The sequence below is a fragment of the Oryx dammah genome, unplaced genomic scaffold (genome assembly GCF_014754425.2).
Source record: "Oryx dammah isolate SB20612 unplaced genomic scaffold, SCBI_Odam_1.1 HiC_scaffold_5, whole genome shotgun sequence".
Lineage (NCBI taxonomy): Eukaryota > Metazoa > Chordata > Mammalia > Artiodactyla > Bovidae > Oryx > Oryx dammah.
The window spans coordinates 66,607,927-66,626,023 of record NW_024070189.1 but is presented as its reverse complement, the minus strand read 5'-3'; the positions used below and the strand labels follow the sequence as shown (position 1 = coordinate 66,626,023).

Sequence of the window (18,097 nt, the reverse complement as noted above, 5' to 3'; positions counted from 1 at the left end):
GCGATGCCCGCGCCGGTGCCGCCGCCCCCGCGCCGCGCAGCCCCGGCCGCCTGGCCTTAGCCCGCCGGCCCTCCCCCGCGCGCCCCCGCCGCCGGCCTCGCGGACCCACTGATCTCGGCGGGGAGATGGAGTGAGTAGCGCGCTCGCGCCAGGGGCTCCCCGGAGGCTGAGGCCCCGATTCTCGCCCCCACAGCGCTGGCGGGGAGGTGGCGAGGGATTCCCGAGACCCCCGCTCAGCCAGGGAGGGACTCGGGCTGGGCCGTGCCCGCCCCAGGCCTCCCCCTCGACCCGGCCCCGGCGGCCCACAGGCTCACGAGGACTCGGGCGGCGGCGGCTGGGGGCGGCCCGGGACGCGTGAGCGTGTGGGGAGGGGACGCACTGTGCCTCCGCCCTCGTGCCCCGGACGGGCTGCGGTCCTCCTGCTTCTGGGGCGGCGGGACGACCCCTCCTCACTGCACCGCCGGGCCTGGAGCTCGCTTCCCAGCCCCGGCCTGCGCTCGCTGCGCCCTGTGCCCTGGACGCGCACCGGCCGGTCCTCCCTCGCCTGGCTGCCCTCCCTAAGGGCCTCAAGTGCTGTCTGGAGCCCTTGCTAAGGCGGGGGTCCAGCCGCCCGATTTCCCGGCTTCTAGTGGGCTTTGCTCCAGGCTTCCGGGTCTGGCATGTGTGTGAGCCCAGGGGTCCCTGTGCTTTCCAACAGCGGAGCTTGGGTCCCCTCCCTTCCTGGGGAAAGTGCCTCTGAGGTGGGGCCCCTAATGATGTAGCCAAGAGTCTGCTAGCCTGGGGCTCGGTGTAGGAGTGGATGAGTGGGCTGTGTGCCGGGGCTTGGATGAAGGACTGTGGGGCAGCGGCAGTCTCTGCACTAGCGGGTGCCCAGTGTGTTTGCCTGGTCATTTACGGGGCGGGTCCTCTGTTCCTGGTGTCAGGGCATCCCCCATGCCCCTACTCCCACAGGTGGGTGCAGGGAGGCCGTGGGGTGTGTTTACATGGGCAGGGGCTGGGAAGGCGGTGTATGGTGTCTTGCAGGCCCCCTGTCCTATGCGGGGGGCCAGCGACTGCCCCACTCTGGGCCAGATGGCCACCCTGCCCCGGGGCCCAGACATGGAGGTCCACCAGCCCACCCGGCTGGCTCCTGGGGCCTTCCCACTGGGTATATTTTCCAAGCCTGCAACTTTCCTCCGGGGATTCACCCATGACCCACCACACCCTCAGCTGGGTGGGAGCCACTGCCTCCTGCCCCCACCTCCCGGCAAGGCAACACCCTGTGTCCTCTGCTTTTGAAAATCCAGACAAAGGCCCATCCTGGCCCGGGAGCCCAGCCAGGGGCTCAGGGGAGCAGGGGCCCAGACCTGTCTGCCACGATCCCCTCACTTGTTTATCTGCTGTGCTCCCAGGGGCCCAAGGGAGCCTCTGGGCTTCCAGACAGCAGGCCCTGGGCAGGGTGTGGCCTTAAGAAGGGGGCTGCCTGGGGGAGGAGGCGTGTAGACAGAGGAAACGCCCACCCAGAGCAGAGGAATGAGATGAGATATTCAGGATGGACCCCATTGTTTCCTTTCCCGCCACCCCGTTCATTCTGCACAGGTTTATAGAGGCCCGGAGACGGGCAGCCGCTGCCCCAGGGCCACAGAGCACACAGAGGGCTCCTGGGTGCTTGCCGCCCTGACCCTAGGCCTTCTTGGTCACAGTCAGATGTGGTGCTGGGGTCTCCCCATTAGGCGGATCCCTGGTTTTTCTGGGTGCAGGTGTAGGACGGGACTTGGCATGAACTGCCTGAGTAGTCGTGCAAGGAAGCCAGTCCCCAGCGCTGGAGTTGACGATGGGTGGGGAGGGGCTCCATCTGCTCCCCACATGAACACCTGCCTGGCCCTCCGTCCTTCATGGGAGCACAGCCCCCGCCAGGGCACAGTCGTTTACCTCCCTCCGTTTCCATGGATTCTGCCATCACTGGAGATGGTGATGCTGGAAACTTTCTTCTAAAAAGACGTTTAGCATTTGACAGATTTTTAAAGGATTAAACAAATTTTCACTAATTTGAGAAAGTAAGAATTCTTACCAGCCAGTGGAGGCGATAGGTGGTGCTCTAAAGGTGGAACAAGGGTGGGGCTGGAACTGGGGGACAGGGAGCTGAGTGCATCCTGCCATGGGGAGGGTCTGCTGGTGGCCCCAGGGGAGGGGCTGCTCCTCTGGCCCCTTAGCTGGAAGCAGCCGTTTCAGATGTCCACATCTTCTCTGGTGAGCATGAGGATCGGGCCCTGCAGGGGGCAGGAAAGCAGAGTTGGGTCAGGACTCATCAGGTCCCTTCTCATCCTGAGGCCTGAACAGTTTCAGAGAGATCATCAGCTCACCTGGGTGCTAACTGCATCCTTAATGCTCCTTCTGCAAGTGCTGGTCTCCCTCTCTAATGAGAAGCAGAACCGGTATCTAGTGATAATAGAACTTAATAACAAGTTTTTATTTTCATGGTATCTTTTTTTTAAGTGTTTTTACTCTGATGATTTTGGCACTGGCTTCTGGTTTACTCAGCCTTGGTAATATTTCCTTTGAAAACAGAGGTTGGATTTAAACAGTGAGTGGATTTGAAGGGAAGAACATTATGATAATCCTAGAGGTGGTGGCAGGAAGACAGGAAAGAGCCCTAAGAGGTGCAGATGTGACATTTACTTGACGATTATTGAGTGCTTGCTGTGTACTGGGCCCCTTTCTGAATGCTTTGTTCCTGTGGACACACTTGGTCCTGTGAGGTGGGGAAACTGAGGCACGGAAAGGTGACTGAACATGCTCAAGGCCACACAACCAGAAGAGGCTGATGCTGGCATTTGCTCTTGGGCATTCTGGTGCTGGGGAGGGGAGCTGAGGAAGGGCCTTTGCACCTTCTTATCCAGGGGCTGTGGACCGGTGGTTCTAGGTATCCAGACATCAGTTTTTCAGCCTGGTTGGCCAATTGGGTCGCACAGAGGTGGACTTTGTTGTGGTCTGGTCTCCCAGGGGCCATCTACCCTTGACCCACTGCTAGGGAACCCTCTGTGGCTGCTGACTTGGGAGTGGAGCATGGAGAGGGTTTCCTCACCCACCATGGGGTCTTGGTCAGGCTGCCCCCTTCTCTGAACCTCACTTTTCTCACCTGGTGAATGGAGCATCCTGGGCGGTCCCAGCCCCATCTTCAAAGGTTTCAGGTTTTGATGCAGGAAAACGAATTGACTTTCTTAAAAAAACATCTCATCACCTTTCCCCCAGTCTGAGACCCTACTGCCTCCATCCTTTCTATACCCAGGAAGCCTGGCATCTGCTTTTTGGGGGGTTGTTTGTTGGTTTGTTTTTGGCCACACCATGTGGCTTGCAAGATCATAGTTTCCCTACCAAGCATAGAACCTGGGTCCTAGCAGTGAAAGCACCAAGTTCTAAACACCAAACCGCCAGGGAAGTCTCTCATCTGGTCATTCAAGAAATACTTCCTGCTGACCACCGTAGCCCTGTGCAGGATCAGAGGGCTCTGGGGGAGCCTGTGGAGGGTCTTCTTTGAGGTGTGGGAAAGGTATCCTGCTCCGTTGTATTATGGACCTTTTTTGTAAAAGATACTTAAAAGTTTTCCTAGGTAGACAGAAGGGTGCAGCAGGTGGAAAGAGTGGTCTGTGCAAAGGACCTGAGGTGGGAAAGTGTAGGGAGAAAAGAGCGTTCTTTGGTTTGTGCTCTTGGGGCCAGTCCTCCTGGGCCTACATTGCTCATCTGGGGAGCCATGGGGAGCTATGGGTGGTGTCTAAGCAGAAGAGGAGAGGGGTGCTGACCCAGGCACCAGAAAGAGGCTCTGTTGGCTAAGGGGCCAGAGCAGGGAGCAGGGAGAAGCAGCTCAGGACTCAGCCTGGACAGGCCACTGGGGACAGCCGGCGGAGAACTGCCGGAGCTGGGGGAGGAGTGGCAGGACCCCATGTCTGGATGGGCGTGGACCCGACTTCAGAACTCTGTGATAGTCAGAGCTGCCTACAGAGATGGGGGCTTAGTCAGGGTGAGACAGCCCAGTCCCTGGGCGTGCTGGGAGGCTAGGGGGCATCAAGACCATGCTTCATAGGGTTTCTATGGAGCACGAGATGGCTGAGCGGAGGTTGTGGTGTTGAGGAGTGGAGATCTGGGCTGCTGTTTCTGTCTCCTGCCTGTGGGTTTCAACTAGGAACTCAGGGCAAGTCAGAATCATCCCTGGGACAGACTGGATGGGGCCAGGTATTGGGAGGAGAAGCCTGACCCAGACCCCGAGGTGGGAAGACAGGTAAGAACAAGAGTGAGTGTAGGCCTGGGAGCCCAGCCTAGGTGAGTGGGGGCACAGGTGGGGGGCCAGCAAGGCTTGACAGGGGCTTCTAGTAACAGCTGTCAGGGAGTGGGCAGGCGATGACCAGGTCAGGTTGTGTTCAGATCCTGCTAATCCTGAAGAGCCTCAGAGCAGGGCTGGAAGGACGTTATGATGTCCCTGGGGTGGCTGCCTCGCTCCCTAGTATGGCCCTTGGTGAGACAGTCAGCATCTCTGCTGTATCTGTGTGTATATTTATTCTTACCAGATTGTTTTAGATCATTCACACACCACACAATGCACCTGTTTAAAGTGGCTCAGTGGTTTTGAGTATATGCATTGAGTCCAGTTGTTTTTAGTACATGCACAGTACAGCCATCGCTTCTAATTCCTGAACATTCCATCAACCCCCCAAAACCCCATTCTCACCAGGACTCACTCCCCACCCCATCCCTCCCCACCCCATCCCCCAAACCTGCTGCTGCTGCTAAGTCACTTCAGTCGTGTCCGACCCTGTGCAACCCCATAGACGGAAGCCCACCAGGCTCCCGCGTCCCTGGGATTCTCCAGGCAAGAACACTGGAGTGAGTTGCCATTTCCTTCTCCAATGCATGAAAGTGAAAAGTGAAAGTGACGTCACTCAGTCGTGTCCGACTCTTAGCGACCCCATGGACTGCAGCCTACCAGGCTCCTCCATCCATGGGATTTTCCAGGCAAGAGTACTGGAGTGGGTTGCCATTGCCTTCTCCGCCCCCAAACCTGGACAACCACTAATCCCCTGTCTGTGGATCAGCCTGTTCTGGACGTTTCCCATCAGTGGAATCACACCCTGTGTGTCCTGTGTCTGCTTCTCTCACTGAGCAATGTGTTCTCAGGGTCCGTCCACCTGGCAGTGAGCATCAGGGCTCCACCCCTTTTCAGGGCTGAGTGACCCGCCCGTGCATGGAAGGACCACCTTGTGTTTATCCATCATCCGTTGGTGGGCACTTAGGTTGTTCCTGTATTAATTTGTAAGTCACTTCTGAGGCAGATGGGGCTTGTTCTTTGTCCTCTCTTGAATGTGGGGAGCCCAGGTACTATTTTAGATGAATTTAAGATGTGACAGTGAATTTCTTGAAAAAAAAAAAAAGTGATCACAAGACAGATGGTCCAGGGTGGGGTTGGGGGCATGGCAGGAGTGCAACAAAGGTGGGGAGCCCTTAGGTGGGGGCCTCTTCTGGGAATGGAAGGACCCTAGCACACATGTTCACCCAGTGGACATTTATTGAGTGCCTGCTGTATACTGGGGACATGGCAGGGACAAAAAGAGACAGTTATTGTCCTTGTGGAGAAATCAACAAAATAAATAAAATCATTAGGTTTTCTGGATGATAAGGGCTAGGGGGTGGGGGGTTGGAGGTGCTGGGGTTAATTAGGGTCAGAGAAGGCTGGAGTAAGGACATGACATCTGAAGACAGGCCCCAGGAGTCGTGAGCCCCTTGGAGACCTGGCAGGGGTGGCCCAGGTCTGGACACGGTCCATGCAAAGGTCCTGAGATGGGATCACCTGGAATGTTTGAGGCGCTGGAAGTGGAGGGGTGGGGAGGGATGCAGGTCTGTGAGGCTGGTCCCTGCAGAGGCATTTGCTGGAAGCCAGAGGAGGTATGGCCCTGAGGGTGGGCGGGCTTTCATGCCCTGCTGCCCTCTTCTGTTGTGAGGGCCTTGGCCAGGGTCCAGCTCCCCTGCCCCCATCCTAGGTTAATAGGCAACAGTTTTTCTTTCCTGGGTCCGTGGCCTGCTGCAACTGCTGTCTCCACCTTGGTGGTGATGTCTCTCTGCCTGGAAACTTTTGGAAAGCCCATGCCTCAAGGGCTGTCCACCTCACCAGTGACATCAGTGGTCCTAGGGGCTCACCTGTGCTGAGGGCTGAGGGGCTTCAAAAAGAATTCCTTCCTGATGAGGGGAAGAGACCCAGGAAGGCTTCCTGAAAGAGGCAGCTATGTCTGAGTTGAGACTGGAGGTGAAAGAGAGAAAGGGGAAAGGTGAGGGGCAAAAACAGGGGCTTGAGTGGCTGCTGAGAGGCTGAGGTTCATTCAGGGTGATGGAACTGTGGGCGGATCTGTAGTGAGGAAGGTGTTGGTGCTTAGGAGGGGCCAGGGATGGGTCTGGGAACCAGCCTCCCCAACTCCATCCTCCACTCAATGTGGGGAGAGGCCACCAGGCTCCCCTCACCTCCCCACCTCTGGCCCCGCGTGACTCTGCCTCCCCCTACCACCACCCGTGGCCAAGGTCGTTGTCAGCTGTTTTCTTTCAGTTAGCACAGGAATGTTCCAGCTCTGGGCTCCACGCCTGCCTGGACAGGGACCCCCTCATTCTGGCTGTAGCTGCCGGGCGTGGGCTCTGGAAGGACAAGTGTGACCCCCACCCCCCACACCCACCTCCCACACTGGACCCTCCTGCCCCCTGGGTGACCTTGGGCCGGTTGCGTAACCTCTCTGGACCTTTGAAAAATAAGCGCTTGCAAAGCTGAGGGCTCTGCCGGGCTTGCTGGGTTCGGGTCTCATTAGCTCATCTCCTGGACCACGATTATCTCACGCGCTCGCAGCCGACGCCCTCCCCGAGTCCTGAGCCGCCCACAAGGCCGCTGGAGCCCAGAATCTGCTCCAAGCTCCGTAAATATAATCGCGCGGAGACCAGACGCCTGCGCGCGCTGATGGTGGGCGTCCTGGCCTAGGGCTTGTCCCTCCTCAGCAGCTGCAAGCTGTGGCCCGTAGCCCAGCGCAGCCAGTGGAGGCTCAGAGACACAAGTGACTTGCCCCGGGTCACACAGCCAGAGGCGGGCAGCTGCCCTAAAGCCTCCACCCAAACTCAGCTTCTCCGCCCAGTGTGTAAATCAAACATTTTGTGATCTGGCGTCTGCTTTACTCACTGAGCCTGAATGAGCTTCTCAGGTGTCCCACTGACCAACCCACTGACCACCCCCACCGCAGCCAGGCCAGGGAGACCCTGCGCTCCCTGCACCCTGGAGCCTGCCCACCTGTCTGGGTGCAGATCTCACTTCACCATTTAGATCCTTCATTGATAAATCGGCCATAATTATCCCACGTCCCTCACAAGATCTTCGGGAGATCGGACTCTTGGCTCTCGCCAGACTCAGTTTCCTCTCCGTAAAGTGCGGCTGAGTCCCGCCCGCGGAACATGGTTCCTATTCTATTCCTGATTTGTTAGGGAGTTCCAGCCTCTTGTTTTGTTTTGTTTTTCGGATTTATGATGCTGAGCCTTATCTTGGCTTGACCTTGGCTGCCTCACGCCAAGGGCGGGTTCAGACCCTTCCCGGATAGAAGCCCTTCCCTGGGTGGACGCCCCTATCACCAGACCCAGGAAGCTCTCCTCCTGCCGTGGGGGTGGGACAGACCTAGTTACCCGTTCGGGTTCCACCCGGTGCAGGCAACCCCTGAAGCCCCGGGCAGGCAGCCCCTCAGCCCCTTAGGGCCGGGCTGGGGGTGGGAGATGCTCGGCGCTGGCCCCACCCCTGAGCGCCAGCGGGCCTCTGCGTTGCCATGGGGATGGCGCGGTTGCCAGGGCGACCGCCTCCCATGGGCCCAGCCATCCATCACCCGCAGTGGCTGAGCCCAGGGGCTGGGTAGGGTGGGGCGGCTCAGGCGACCCCAGGCCTGGGGAGGGACACCTGAGCGGGGGCACACAGACTGTGCCCCTGGGGCTGAGACAGGAAACCAGTGGGGAGAGATGGAAATTCTCTCCCTGGGCCGGAGCCTCTCCTCACTGTGCTCGTCTAACTTGCCCTGCCCTGGCTTGGCCCTGCAGGGACTGGCCCCCCCCACCCAGTAAGGACACTGACCCCCTTGTCTCCAGCTTGGCGAGCTGGCCTCACAGCCATCTCTGTGTCCCTGTATCCAGCCTCAATGGCCACCTACCCCCCAGGGTGGGGACCCAGTATTAGGCAGATTGGTCCCCCTGCCCTCTGTGGCCCTGTTTGTACTGGGGTCTCAGCTGCTATGCCTCCTTCTTGTAACTCTGCCTCTTGCCTGGGTGGGCTCCTGGAGGCTGAACTAGAGCTGTGCGGAAAAGGGAAGGCCTGTGGTACAGCCTGGGGCTGAGCAGCTGTGGTTCAAATCCCAGCTCTGCCACTTTGTAGCTATGTGACTTTGGACAAGTGACTCACCCTCTCTGGGCCTCAGTTTCCAGCTATGGGAAGAACATAGCAGGTAGAGGGAACATCAAGTGTAAAGGCCCTGAGCTAAGAATGAACTTGGTTCAGGGCAGGCGCCACAGGAGGTCCTGGTGGCTGGAACAGAGTGAGCACAAGCGGGAGGGAGAGCAGAGGTCAGGCATCAGGGCAGGGGAGAGGGTGGGGGCTGGGCTATGCCAGGGGGTGGGCTTTCAAGGGGTGATGGGAGCCAGGGGACTTGAGAGCAGGAGAATGATGGGTTTGGATTCTCATTTTGAGAAGCAGCTTCTAGTTGTGGGCTGTCAGGGTTCAGGGAGGTGGCAGGTGATGGTAGAGGCTTGGGCTGGGCTGGAGAGTGTGGGGTTTGCAAGAACTGAGGGGATGGGCCCATGCTGGGGAGCACGGCATGTCACCCTGTCTGTATCACACGAGGTTATGGGGCAGACCCAGAAATCCTACTGGTCTGGCCCTTCAGGAGGGGCATCTGAGCCGGTCAGCTGGACCAAACCTTTCTTGAACTCCACCCAGCTGAATGCAGCCTCCCTGAGGAAGGAGAAGGGGAAGCTGCAGGGGTGCGGCTGGTGAGCTGGGCCCCTGGGAGGCACAGGGGGGCAGGTGCTGCCTCACAGGAAGGGAGAAGCTGGGTGGGGTCACCTGGCCGGGGCATGGGAGCCAGATGACTTCACAGGTCTCAGCATGGCCAGGAAACTAGACCCGAGTAAGGCGGGTGACCGGGTCACTGCTGCCCTGGGATAGGTGTCCACTGAGCAGCTACAGGGTGTGTGTGTGTGTTTGTGTGCACGCACACAGGGGCTTGGGCTTGTACACTGTTCCCCTTCTAAACCACGGTTTGGGGGGTGACATAGCAGGAGGGCCCAGAGTTGTGTGCAAATGGGGAAATGAAGGCCAGAGGGGCAGAGTATGGAGGCCTCAGGGTGGCTCTGGGCCCTGAGTCAAGGCTGGGGGTGGGCGGGTTCCAAAGCACCATCTGTAATTTCAGTGCCTGTGAAGATAAGGGGGTCGGGGCAGATAGGGGGGCGGGGGGAGGTGGGGAGTTGAACAGGTCGGGGGGGGGTCTGGCTACCACTGCCAGGCCCTCCCATATGAAATGAGGCCTCCCGTCAGTCAGTCCCTCCCAGAGTGGCCCTGTGGTTTATCAGAGGTTTGAGGCAGATGGTCTGGAAGCCCCCACTCAGGCTGAGGACCCTCCACCCCCTGGAAGCTCGAGGTTACCCTGAGGAGGAGGAGATGTTCAGGGCATCATTTGTCTGACCATTTCACTCTGTACCTACTGTGTGCAGCTTCCAGAGACGGGAGACCTGGAAGGGAGGGGGCGGGTTCTGAAAGTTCCTCCACCCTCCACCCCAGGTAGGGAGGGGGATGCAGGGGATCAAGGGGAGGGGCAAGGATGACCTATCTTCCAGGTCCTGTGCCCTCTCTGAAGTCCCCAGATCCTCAACAGCATGATGTCCTGTCCCTTTAAGAGCATCTGGCAACACTGGCATTTATCTAACTCCTACTGCATACCAGCTTAAGGCTAATACTGCACTGGGTGGGCTCTCAGAAAACATGGATGGGGGACTTCCCTGGCAGCTCAGTGGTTAGGACTCTGCTGTCACTGCTGGGGCCGGCTTCAATCCTTGGCTGGGGAACTAAGATCCTGCAAACCTCATGGTGCAGCAAAAATAAAAAATGAAAGAAACAAGCAAAACAGGGGTGAGATGAGGAAAGAATCTGGGGTTGGATTTAAGCTTTGCTACTTTTCTGCTGTGTGTTCTTGGGAGGCTCACAGCTCTCTCTGAGCTGTTGGGGTCCTGGAAGACTCCGGAGGCAGCCAGTGAGGGAGACACCAGAAGTACCAGAACAGCATCAAGGACTTGGCAGCCAAGTGGTAGGGAGTGGAGCTGGAGGGTCTCTCTTCCTCCAAGTGTTTCTCCCAGAGCTGGAGAAGGATGAGGAAGGGGCTGTCTTGGTCAGTCTCTCAGTCTGGAAGAGACCCTCTAGTCCAGACTTCTATTCCCAGGGAACTCCTATGCATCCTTCAGAGCCCAGCTTCAATGCTCTCCCCTTCCCAAGCCCTCCCTAGGTGTCTGGACCAGGCCTCACCTGTCCTGTCCCTTGTCCCTGCCCTGAGGAGTCGCAGGAGTGTTTGTGGGAGAATTAATGCAGGAATAATCTTGCATGGGGACAAGGAGGGTGTGGAACGATCTCATTTGGCAGAAGGGAACGCGGGCTTATCCAGCAGGAAGACATAGGGTGGGAATTTGAACTGGATCTGCTGAAAGCAATGTTGGGGGTCAACCCCCCACTTGATCTTTTCTGTCCTCCCAGGGTCCTGGTGGCAGAGACCCCATCCCAGCAGGAGCGGCTGCAGGCCATTGCAGTGAGTTGTTCCGGGTCCCAAGGATGGGGTGGGCATGGGGGGGAGATTGGGGGGGACGCAGGGTCTCAGGTGCTCCCCACACCCAGCTTGGGGCTCAGAGACTCAGATCCCAGGTGCAGTGTGGGACACTTCAGTGCCTGCTAGCATCTCCCCACAAAATTAAAACGTTGAGCGCCCCTTAGTCTTTAGCATGTGGACTCCGGCTAAGAAGCTTCTCAGAGCCCCTGGGCAGCCCCCCTGCAGTGGAGGGGGTGGCGGGCAAGGAACTTGCCCTTGTGGCAAGGCTGGGGAAGTTTGGGGGAAGCTGGTAGTCCTTCCTGGTGAAGGGACAAGGTGGGGGAGGGTGGGGGAACAAGCTGGGTGCAGGTGGGGGTGCAGTGGGCCAAGTGGGTGCTGTTCACAGAACAAGCGGGACCTGCGTGGGTGAAGTCTGGGTAGCTGTGGGGTCTCCACGGCCCCAGCCTGCCCTTACCATGTGCGGGGTCTGCAGGAGAAGCGGCGGAGGCAGGCAGAGATCGAGAACAGGCGCCGGCAGCTGGAGGACGACCGGAGGCAGCTGCAGCACCTGAAGGTCCGCGCGGAGCCTCGGCTGGGGGTGGGGGGGTTGAAGGGGGGCAGCATCCAGGGACCCCTGCCTCAGCCGGATCCGGGACTTAGGGGCGGGGAGCAGGAGGGCTGAGACGACCCCCACCCTGATTCCAGTCCCAACTCAGACCCTCACCTGACCCCGACCCCAGCCCTGACCCTGACTTTGACCTTGGTGCCCACTGCCCCAGTCCAAGGCGCTGCGGGAACGCTGGCTGCTGGAGGGGACGCCGTCTTCGGCCTCGGAGGGGGATGAGGACATGAGGAGACAGATGCAGGAGGACGAGCAGAAGGCGCGGCACCTGGAGGAGTCCATCTCCAGGTGGGGGGCCACGAGCCTCAGAGCTGGGGAGTGACTGGGGGTGGGTGCTGCCCGCCTGACCCCTCCTCCTCCCAGCCCCGCAGCCACGCAGGGGTGAGGGGTGAGCGGTCTGGGCCACGGAGGTCTCTGAAGACAGGTCTCTGAGGACAGAGATGCAGTCTCCCCCGGGGCTTCCTGGCGCCAGCCCAGCTGGTCTTCCCAGCGCTCCTGGAGCCACAGAGGCAGGAGGCACTGCAGCTGGCCTGCAGGAAGCTGGGGGAGGGGGCAGGCCAGGGAAAGTGACCATCCCCCTGGCCTGGGACAAAAGCACCGAAGAGTTTCCAAGCAGGCGGGCAGCCGGGCAGGAGGCCCGGGCTCAGTTCCCGGGGCAGCGGGGTCAGGCAGAGGGAAGTGACAGCCAAAATTCCAATGTCCACTGGCCAGGGAAGGCCTGAAAGGCATGTGCTGGCTGTGGCACCCTGGCCTGCCACACCATGGAGACCTCAGAATCCTGTCTGGGTGCATTTGGTTTGGAAGAAAGTGGGGGCAGCTTGGCTGGGGTCCCCTCCCGAGGCTTCAGTTCCTCAACCTGGGAGCATGTGCCCAGAGGAGCCAGGGCTGAGACGTGGCCTGGAGGGCCACTCAGGACTGAGCGGGCCGAGGGGCACTTGCAGGTGGGAAGGGTGGTCAATGGGAATTACCAGTCCCTGGGGGTTGGATGAGGTGGGCTTCTGCTCAATCCATCCTGCTGGGTGCAGCCCTGGGTAGGGGGTGGCAAGGAGGGCATCCCTTGAGCCCCACTGTGTGGCTGGCTTTCTGGGGGCCTTGGCTTTCTTCCCCTCAGGGCTACACGTTCCTCAGGTGGTTCCATCACCTGCATTTTGCCTGATCAGTGTCTTCACCTGGACACCTCCTCCGGGAAGCCCTCCAGGCTGACCCCAGCTGTGTCCAGTCTGCTGAGCTGGGCTCAGTTTGTTAGGGGGCTGCTGAGAAGGCAATGGCACCCCACTCCAGTACTCTTGCCTGGAAAATCCCATGGACGGAGGAGCCTGGTAGGCTGCAGTCCATGGGGTTGCTGAGAGTTGGACACGACTCAGTGACTTCACTTTCACTTTTCACTTTCATACATTGGAGAAGGAAATGGCAACCCACTCCAATGTTCTTGCCTGGAGAATCCCAGGGACGGGGGAGCATGGTGGGCTGCCGTCTATGGGGTCGCACAGAGTCAGACACGACTGAAGCGACTTAGCAGCAGCAGCAGCAGCAGACTACCCACCTCCCCAGTCTGTACTGAGTCTTCAAGGAAAACATCTCCTATCTCCCAGGTCCTGAGTGCCTGCACCCCAAAGGCGTAGGCAGTTGATGCCTGGGGCAGGATTGAATATGCCAGCTTTGTTTTTACTGCATTTATGAGCACCATTATCTCCTAAAACTTGGAAAGTGACATGATTTTTCCAGTTTCCCTGGAGAGATAAAGTTTCTTGTAAACATAAATGTATTTGAGTGGAAAAAGAAGAGTGTGTTGGAAGCGAACAGAGGAGTAAACAGTGACTCGGGCGGCACAAGGGTCCGGGACCGGCCGGCCTGGGTTTGGGTCTCGGCTCTGCAGCTTACTTACCTCCATTTCCCCGCCGGGAGCGCGAAGGAGACCACCTCGCAGGGTCGTTAGGAGACACGCGAGTCAAGAAAGCCCTCCTGGACGCGCCTGGCGGTGCCGGGCTCCAGAAGTGTCTGGCAGGGTGGTCACCTCGTGCACACTCCCCAGGCTGGAGCAGGAGATCGAGGAGCTGGAGAACACGGATGCGCTGCCCACTGCCGCCGCCAGGGGGAGCGTGGCTGCCCCGAGCCCCGCCCCCGGCCCCGCCCCGAGCCCCGCCCCAGAAGACCAGAGAGCCGAGGCCGTGCCGAACTCTCAGCAGGTAAGAGGTTCCGGGGCACGCCCCTGCTGGCCCAGGTCCCGAAGCACCCACCGCCTCCGGGGCTGTGGCTGTGGGCGCCCTACATCCCAAATGCGTGCACATCCACATCCCAGCCCAGCCACATCCCAGCTGCGTCGTCTGCACGCCTTGCTTGGCCTCCCGGGGCCTCAGTTTCCCCGCCAGACAGGGGCGTCACGGGTATTTAAAGAATCAGTGAAAAACGAGCGCTTCATGGGTAGAGGGTCTTCCCCGAAGACCACCTGCTTGTCATCCTTCCTAGGTTCACCAACACAATGGGCACCGCCTGTCTATCTGCACGCAGCCCTTTCAGGTGGAGCTGCACCCCCATTTGATGAAAAAGACTTCGGCCCAAAGAGGTCGAGAGACTGGCTCAAGGCCACACAGTGGAGTAGTCTTTACTAGGCTTAGCTGTTAATTCTAGGCTGTGACATGTATGCCAGGCTCAGGTGAAACCAGACCCTGAACTCGTGATTACCGCAGCATGTTAAGGCAAATTCGGAAGTCTCCCGACCACCCTTGTTGTCTTTAGGACTCAAGGGGCCTGTGGGGCAAGCCTTCTCTCCCCCGACCTATCCTTGTTTCCCCCACCCCGGTGAGCTGCAGCCCAGGGAACATCCCTGCTGTGTGCCCTGCTGCTCCTATGATAGTTTCAGTCTGGAGCTGACACACCCACCCTCACTGCTTGCCAAGGCTTGGTTGGGGCAGAACTGGAGGATGTAGTCCCAGACCTTGGCCTTCTTGAGCTGTTTTTAAGTGGGCAGATGTGCATGTATCAATCAGCTGCAAACACAGGAAGGTGTAAGGACCTATCCTGGGGAAGCTTAGGGCACTGTGGAGTCCCCAGTGAGGTGTTTGTTTCATGGGAGGGCTGGGCAGGCTTCCTAGAGGAGGTGGGTTTTGAAGACTGAATAAGAGTTCTCAAGGCACAGACTCAAGTTGAGAGGGGGCTTTCAGTGAGGTTGACTGAGCACAGACTGAGTGCTCGCATGGCCTCTCCCCTCACTATACCTGCCTCCTGGCCCATCTCCTGGCCGGGTAAATGACATGATAACCTGAGGGACAACCCAGGATGGGGGTGCGGAGACACCTTTAGGTCGGGTGGTCATGGGGGCTGAGCAAGCAGCCAGCCAAGCGGAAATCCGGGAAGGGCCTTCCAAGTGGAGGGACGCGGCTCACGGAAGAGCCAGGAGGCCGGCCAGGGGTGGGAAGAGGCGGAAGAGGCCCCGGGGGTCATCAGGAAGGGTTGGACTTTGTTCTGGAAGCATTGCGAGCCCCTGGAAGCTGAGCAGGCAGGAGCATTTCTGGCTGTCACAGGGTAGGGCGGGGTGGGGGGTGGGTCCAGAAGGAGACGGCCCCTCCAATGGGGTCAGCGCTGAACCACGCTCCGCTCAGGCTTGGGCCTCAGCCGGTGGGACCTTGGGTGGCGGAAGGGGGCGCCAACACCCTGACCCCTCCCCTTTCTTTCTTGCAGACCCCGGTGGGCACGCCCAAAGGTACGTCTTAGGGAAGGGGCGGGCAGGGCCCCGGCGCCCTCTGGTGGCCAGACAGGAGATGGCAGAGAGGGGAAGGGTGCCTTTAAGTCGTGTGTGACTTACGGCCTCATGGACTGGAGCCTGCCAGGCTCCTCTGACCTTAGGATTTTCCAGGCAAGAATACCAAGGCATCTTCCCGATCCAGAGATCGAATCCACGTCTCCTGCATTGGCAGACGGGTTCTTTCCAGGGAAGCCCCTTTAAGGTGTTATTGTTGCTAAAAAGTGATAATAAAATAGCTTAATGGCTCACCCTGTCATTGCACTCAGCAAACCCAGACTCTGAGCTGGGCCCAGGGCCCCTCAACATCATTTCATCGAATTTTCACAAGCTCCCTGGGTGGACTGATGGAGCACCTGCATTACAGATGAGGAAGCAGGCTTCACAGGGGCATATCTGCCTGAGGTCTTAGCCCCATCGTGAGTTCATACTGTCCACCTGGAGTGCCTGGCCTTGGCCGGCCCAGCCCTGGTTCCATGCCCACTTGCTCTGGGCTCCAGGGCAAGTGGGGGCCTCAGTTTTCCCATCTGTGAAATGGGGTCACTGAGGATGAGAAATCAAGATCCTGGCTGTCCTGGAGATTGTGCACCACTTAAAAGGACAAAGAGGAGTTCCCCTGGTGGTCCAGTGGTTAGAACTTGGTGCTTCTGTTGCTGGAGCCGGGGTTCAGTCCGTGATGAGGGAACTAAGATCCTCCAAACCACGTGGCATGGCCATAAAAAAAAAAAGGGACAAGGATCCCCCACACATAGAGATGTGGAAGACTGACATGCGGGAAACAAAGAAAAAAGCCCAGAGTTTGAATTCTGGGAGAGATTTTAGCCCACGTACAGATTTATTATAGGTATGTGATGTACACATTTACAAATACTTCACGTGTACACATGACACCAATATGTACAGTTAGCTATAATGGTTTATTAGCTATATTAAAATTTCCTTAATACAAGTTATATTTTAAAATATATATTCAGCATGTCTTTCTGTGTGTAGAGCCTGGAAGGAGCGCCACCAGCCAGAACTGGAGGTATGGTCAGAAGTGTCTCTGGCCTGATTTTTCAGGAGTTAATTATTTATGAGGAGAGTCTGTCTCCTCATCTTACTGTGGAATTAAAAATTAATAATTAAAAAGAAATCCATGCAGGCCACTCAGGGATTTTGTGAAAATCATTTGGAACAAGAGATGGGTCATGGACTATGGGACTGAAGCGTGTTTTCTTTTTGCGGGGAGTGATTCCATGTGTGTCTGGGTGTTCAGGGCATGCACATGTGTGTGGATGGGTCCAGGTGCAGGCATGTGTTAGGGAGAGGGTCCAGGTATCTGCGTGAGTGTGTGGGAAGGTGGTCTAAGTGTCTGGGGGTGTCCAGGTGCCTGGAGGGTGTCCACGTGTCTGGGTGAAGTCCCACATCTTGGGGGGGGCCTATGTGATCTCCCCTCTGAATCCATCTCTCTTCACTCTTTTCCCCCCTCCACCACCATCGTGAGCAGAGAAGCAAATCTCCAACACCCCTCTGAGGACAGTCGACGGCTCCACCATGATGAAGGCAGGTGGGTTGGCCCCAGGTTGGGGTCCATGTCCAGCTGCTGTCCTGAGCTGAGTGTTGGCCCTGTGGGGGCCGGGTTGGGGGGCCAGGCCTGGTGCAGATGCAACCATCAGCATCACTGGATGGGGTCTGTGGTTTTAGTGGGGAGTGGCTGGACCAAGGCTGCAGATCTGAGCCTGGGTGGGGCCGGGTGCCCCCTCTGCTTTGGCACACCCATCACAAGCTGGCCCAGCTTCCCCGAGAAGACGGGCCCCCTCGCATGGCGGCTCTAACCTGATGCCCCCTCCTGGCTTCTATCTCCCTAACATTGCCACTTGCTCTGGGTCCTGGCGGGGGTGGGCACAGGCTCACATGCTCACTGCAAACTTTCCCTCCTTCACTGTCTTTGGGCTGCCTCGGGAGAGGAAGTGAGCACCCCATTCCTGGAGGTAACCAAGCAGGGCAGAATTGGGATTAGTGCTCAATAAGGTTGGGTTCAAATCCCTGCTTGATCACTTGACAGCTGGAACCTGGTGGTGGTGGGGATTGTAGTAACCTTGTGCCCAGAGTCCAGCACAAATCTAATCCTCAAAGTGACTGAAGTCATGACAAATAGCAGAACCTTGTAGCTGCTGATATCAGAGTAAGTTTGGAGGCACAAAACCAGAGAGGGGAGTGAAGACCAGGATGTAATGACAGTCAGGAGAAGGAGAGGGTGGCAGGGGAAGCCTAGAGAAGGAGGGGGCACCCTCAGGGTCTCAGTGTCAGAGAAGTGGGCAGAAAGTTACAAAGCTACATGCCCCCAGCTGGTGACCTTGAGCAATGCACAACCTGCCCAACTATGTCTGATGGTGGGGTGTTAGGCTGCATAGGGACTTGGTGATACCTAGCATTCTTCATTCATTCATTCAGTCTCCAAGTGCTTGCTGAGCACCTGCTATGAGCCTGGCAAGAGGGTTGCAGCCCAGACAGCAGGTGCTCTGATGCAGGGCAAGGCAGAACACAGGGAGCTGGAGTGGGGTACAGTTTGAATCACAGGGCTCGGGAGGTCTAACTTAGGAGGTGACATCTGAGCAAGGATAAAGGAAGTGAGGTAGCGAGGCATGCAGACAGAGGGGCACTGCCAGTGCAAAGGTCAAGTCTGGACCACGTCTGGACTGTGGGCACCGGTGGATGGCAGGGACCACGTGCTGGTTGGAGTGGAATGAGCAAGGGGGAGGGGCAGGAGGTGAGGGCGAGGAAGAGACAGGGGCGGGCCATGCCAGGTGTGGGGCTGCAGAGAGCTGGGGGTGGGTAGAGCAGGGGCGTGCCTGCTCGCAGCTCACAGGCGCCCACTGACGGCCTTGGGGAGCGGGGGGCGGGGGTGGGGTGGGGGGGGTGGGGTGGCGAGTC

At 58.3% G+C, this 18,097-nt stretch overlaps 1 protein-coding gene across 4 annotated transcripts in view; it reads left to right on the top strand.

Moving 5' to 3' along the window:
* Nucleotides 1-33: 33 nt before the first annotated feature.
* PALM (paralemmin) overlaps nucleotides 34-18,097 on the top strand; it is a 24,808-nt gene continuing 6,744 nt past the window's right edge. For 2 of the 4 annotated variants that reach the window (XM_040240278.1, XM_040240276.1), the window contains exons 1-7: nucleotides 34-130; nucleotides 10,772-10,823; nucleotides 11,314-11,394; nucleotides 11,600-11,730; nucleotides 13,475-13,628; nucleotides 15,121-15,142; nucleotides 16,671-16,730. In XM_040240278.1, the coding sequence (XP_040096212.1) occupies nucleotides 126-130; nucleotides 10,772-10,823; nucleotides 11,314-11,394; nucleotides 11,600-11,730; nucleotides 13,475-13,628; nucleotides 15,121-15,142; nucleotides 16,671-16,730 (505 nt within the window). In that variant the 5' untranslated portion in view covers nucleotides 34-125. Of the gene's footprint in view, nucleotides 131-9,840; nucleotides 10,824-11,313; nucleotides 11,395-11,599; nucleotides 11,731-13,474; nucleotides 13,629-15,120; nucleotides 15,143-16,670; nucleotides 16,731-18,097 lie in introns of those variants that run through there. The other 2 variants (XM_040240277.1, XM_040240275.1) reach the window with 2 other exon arrangements.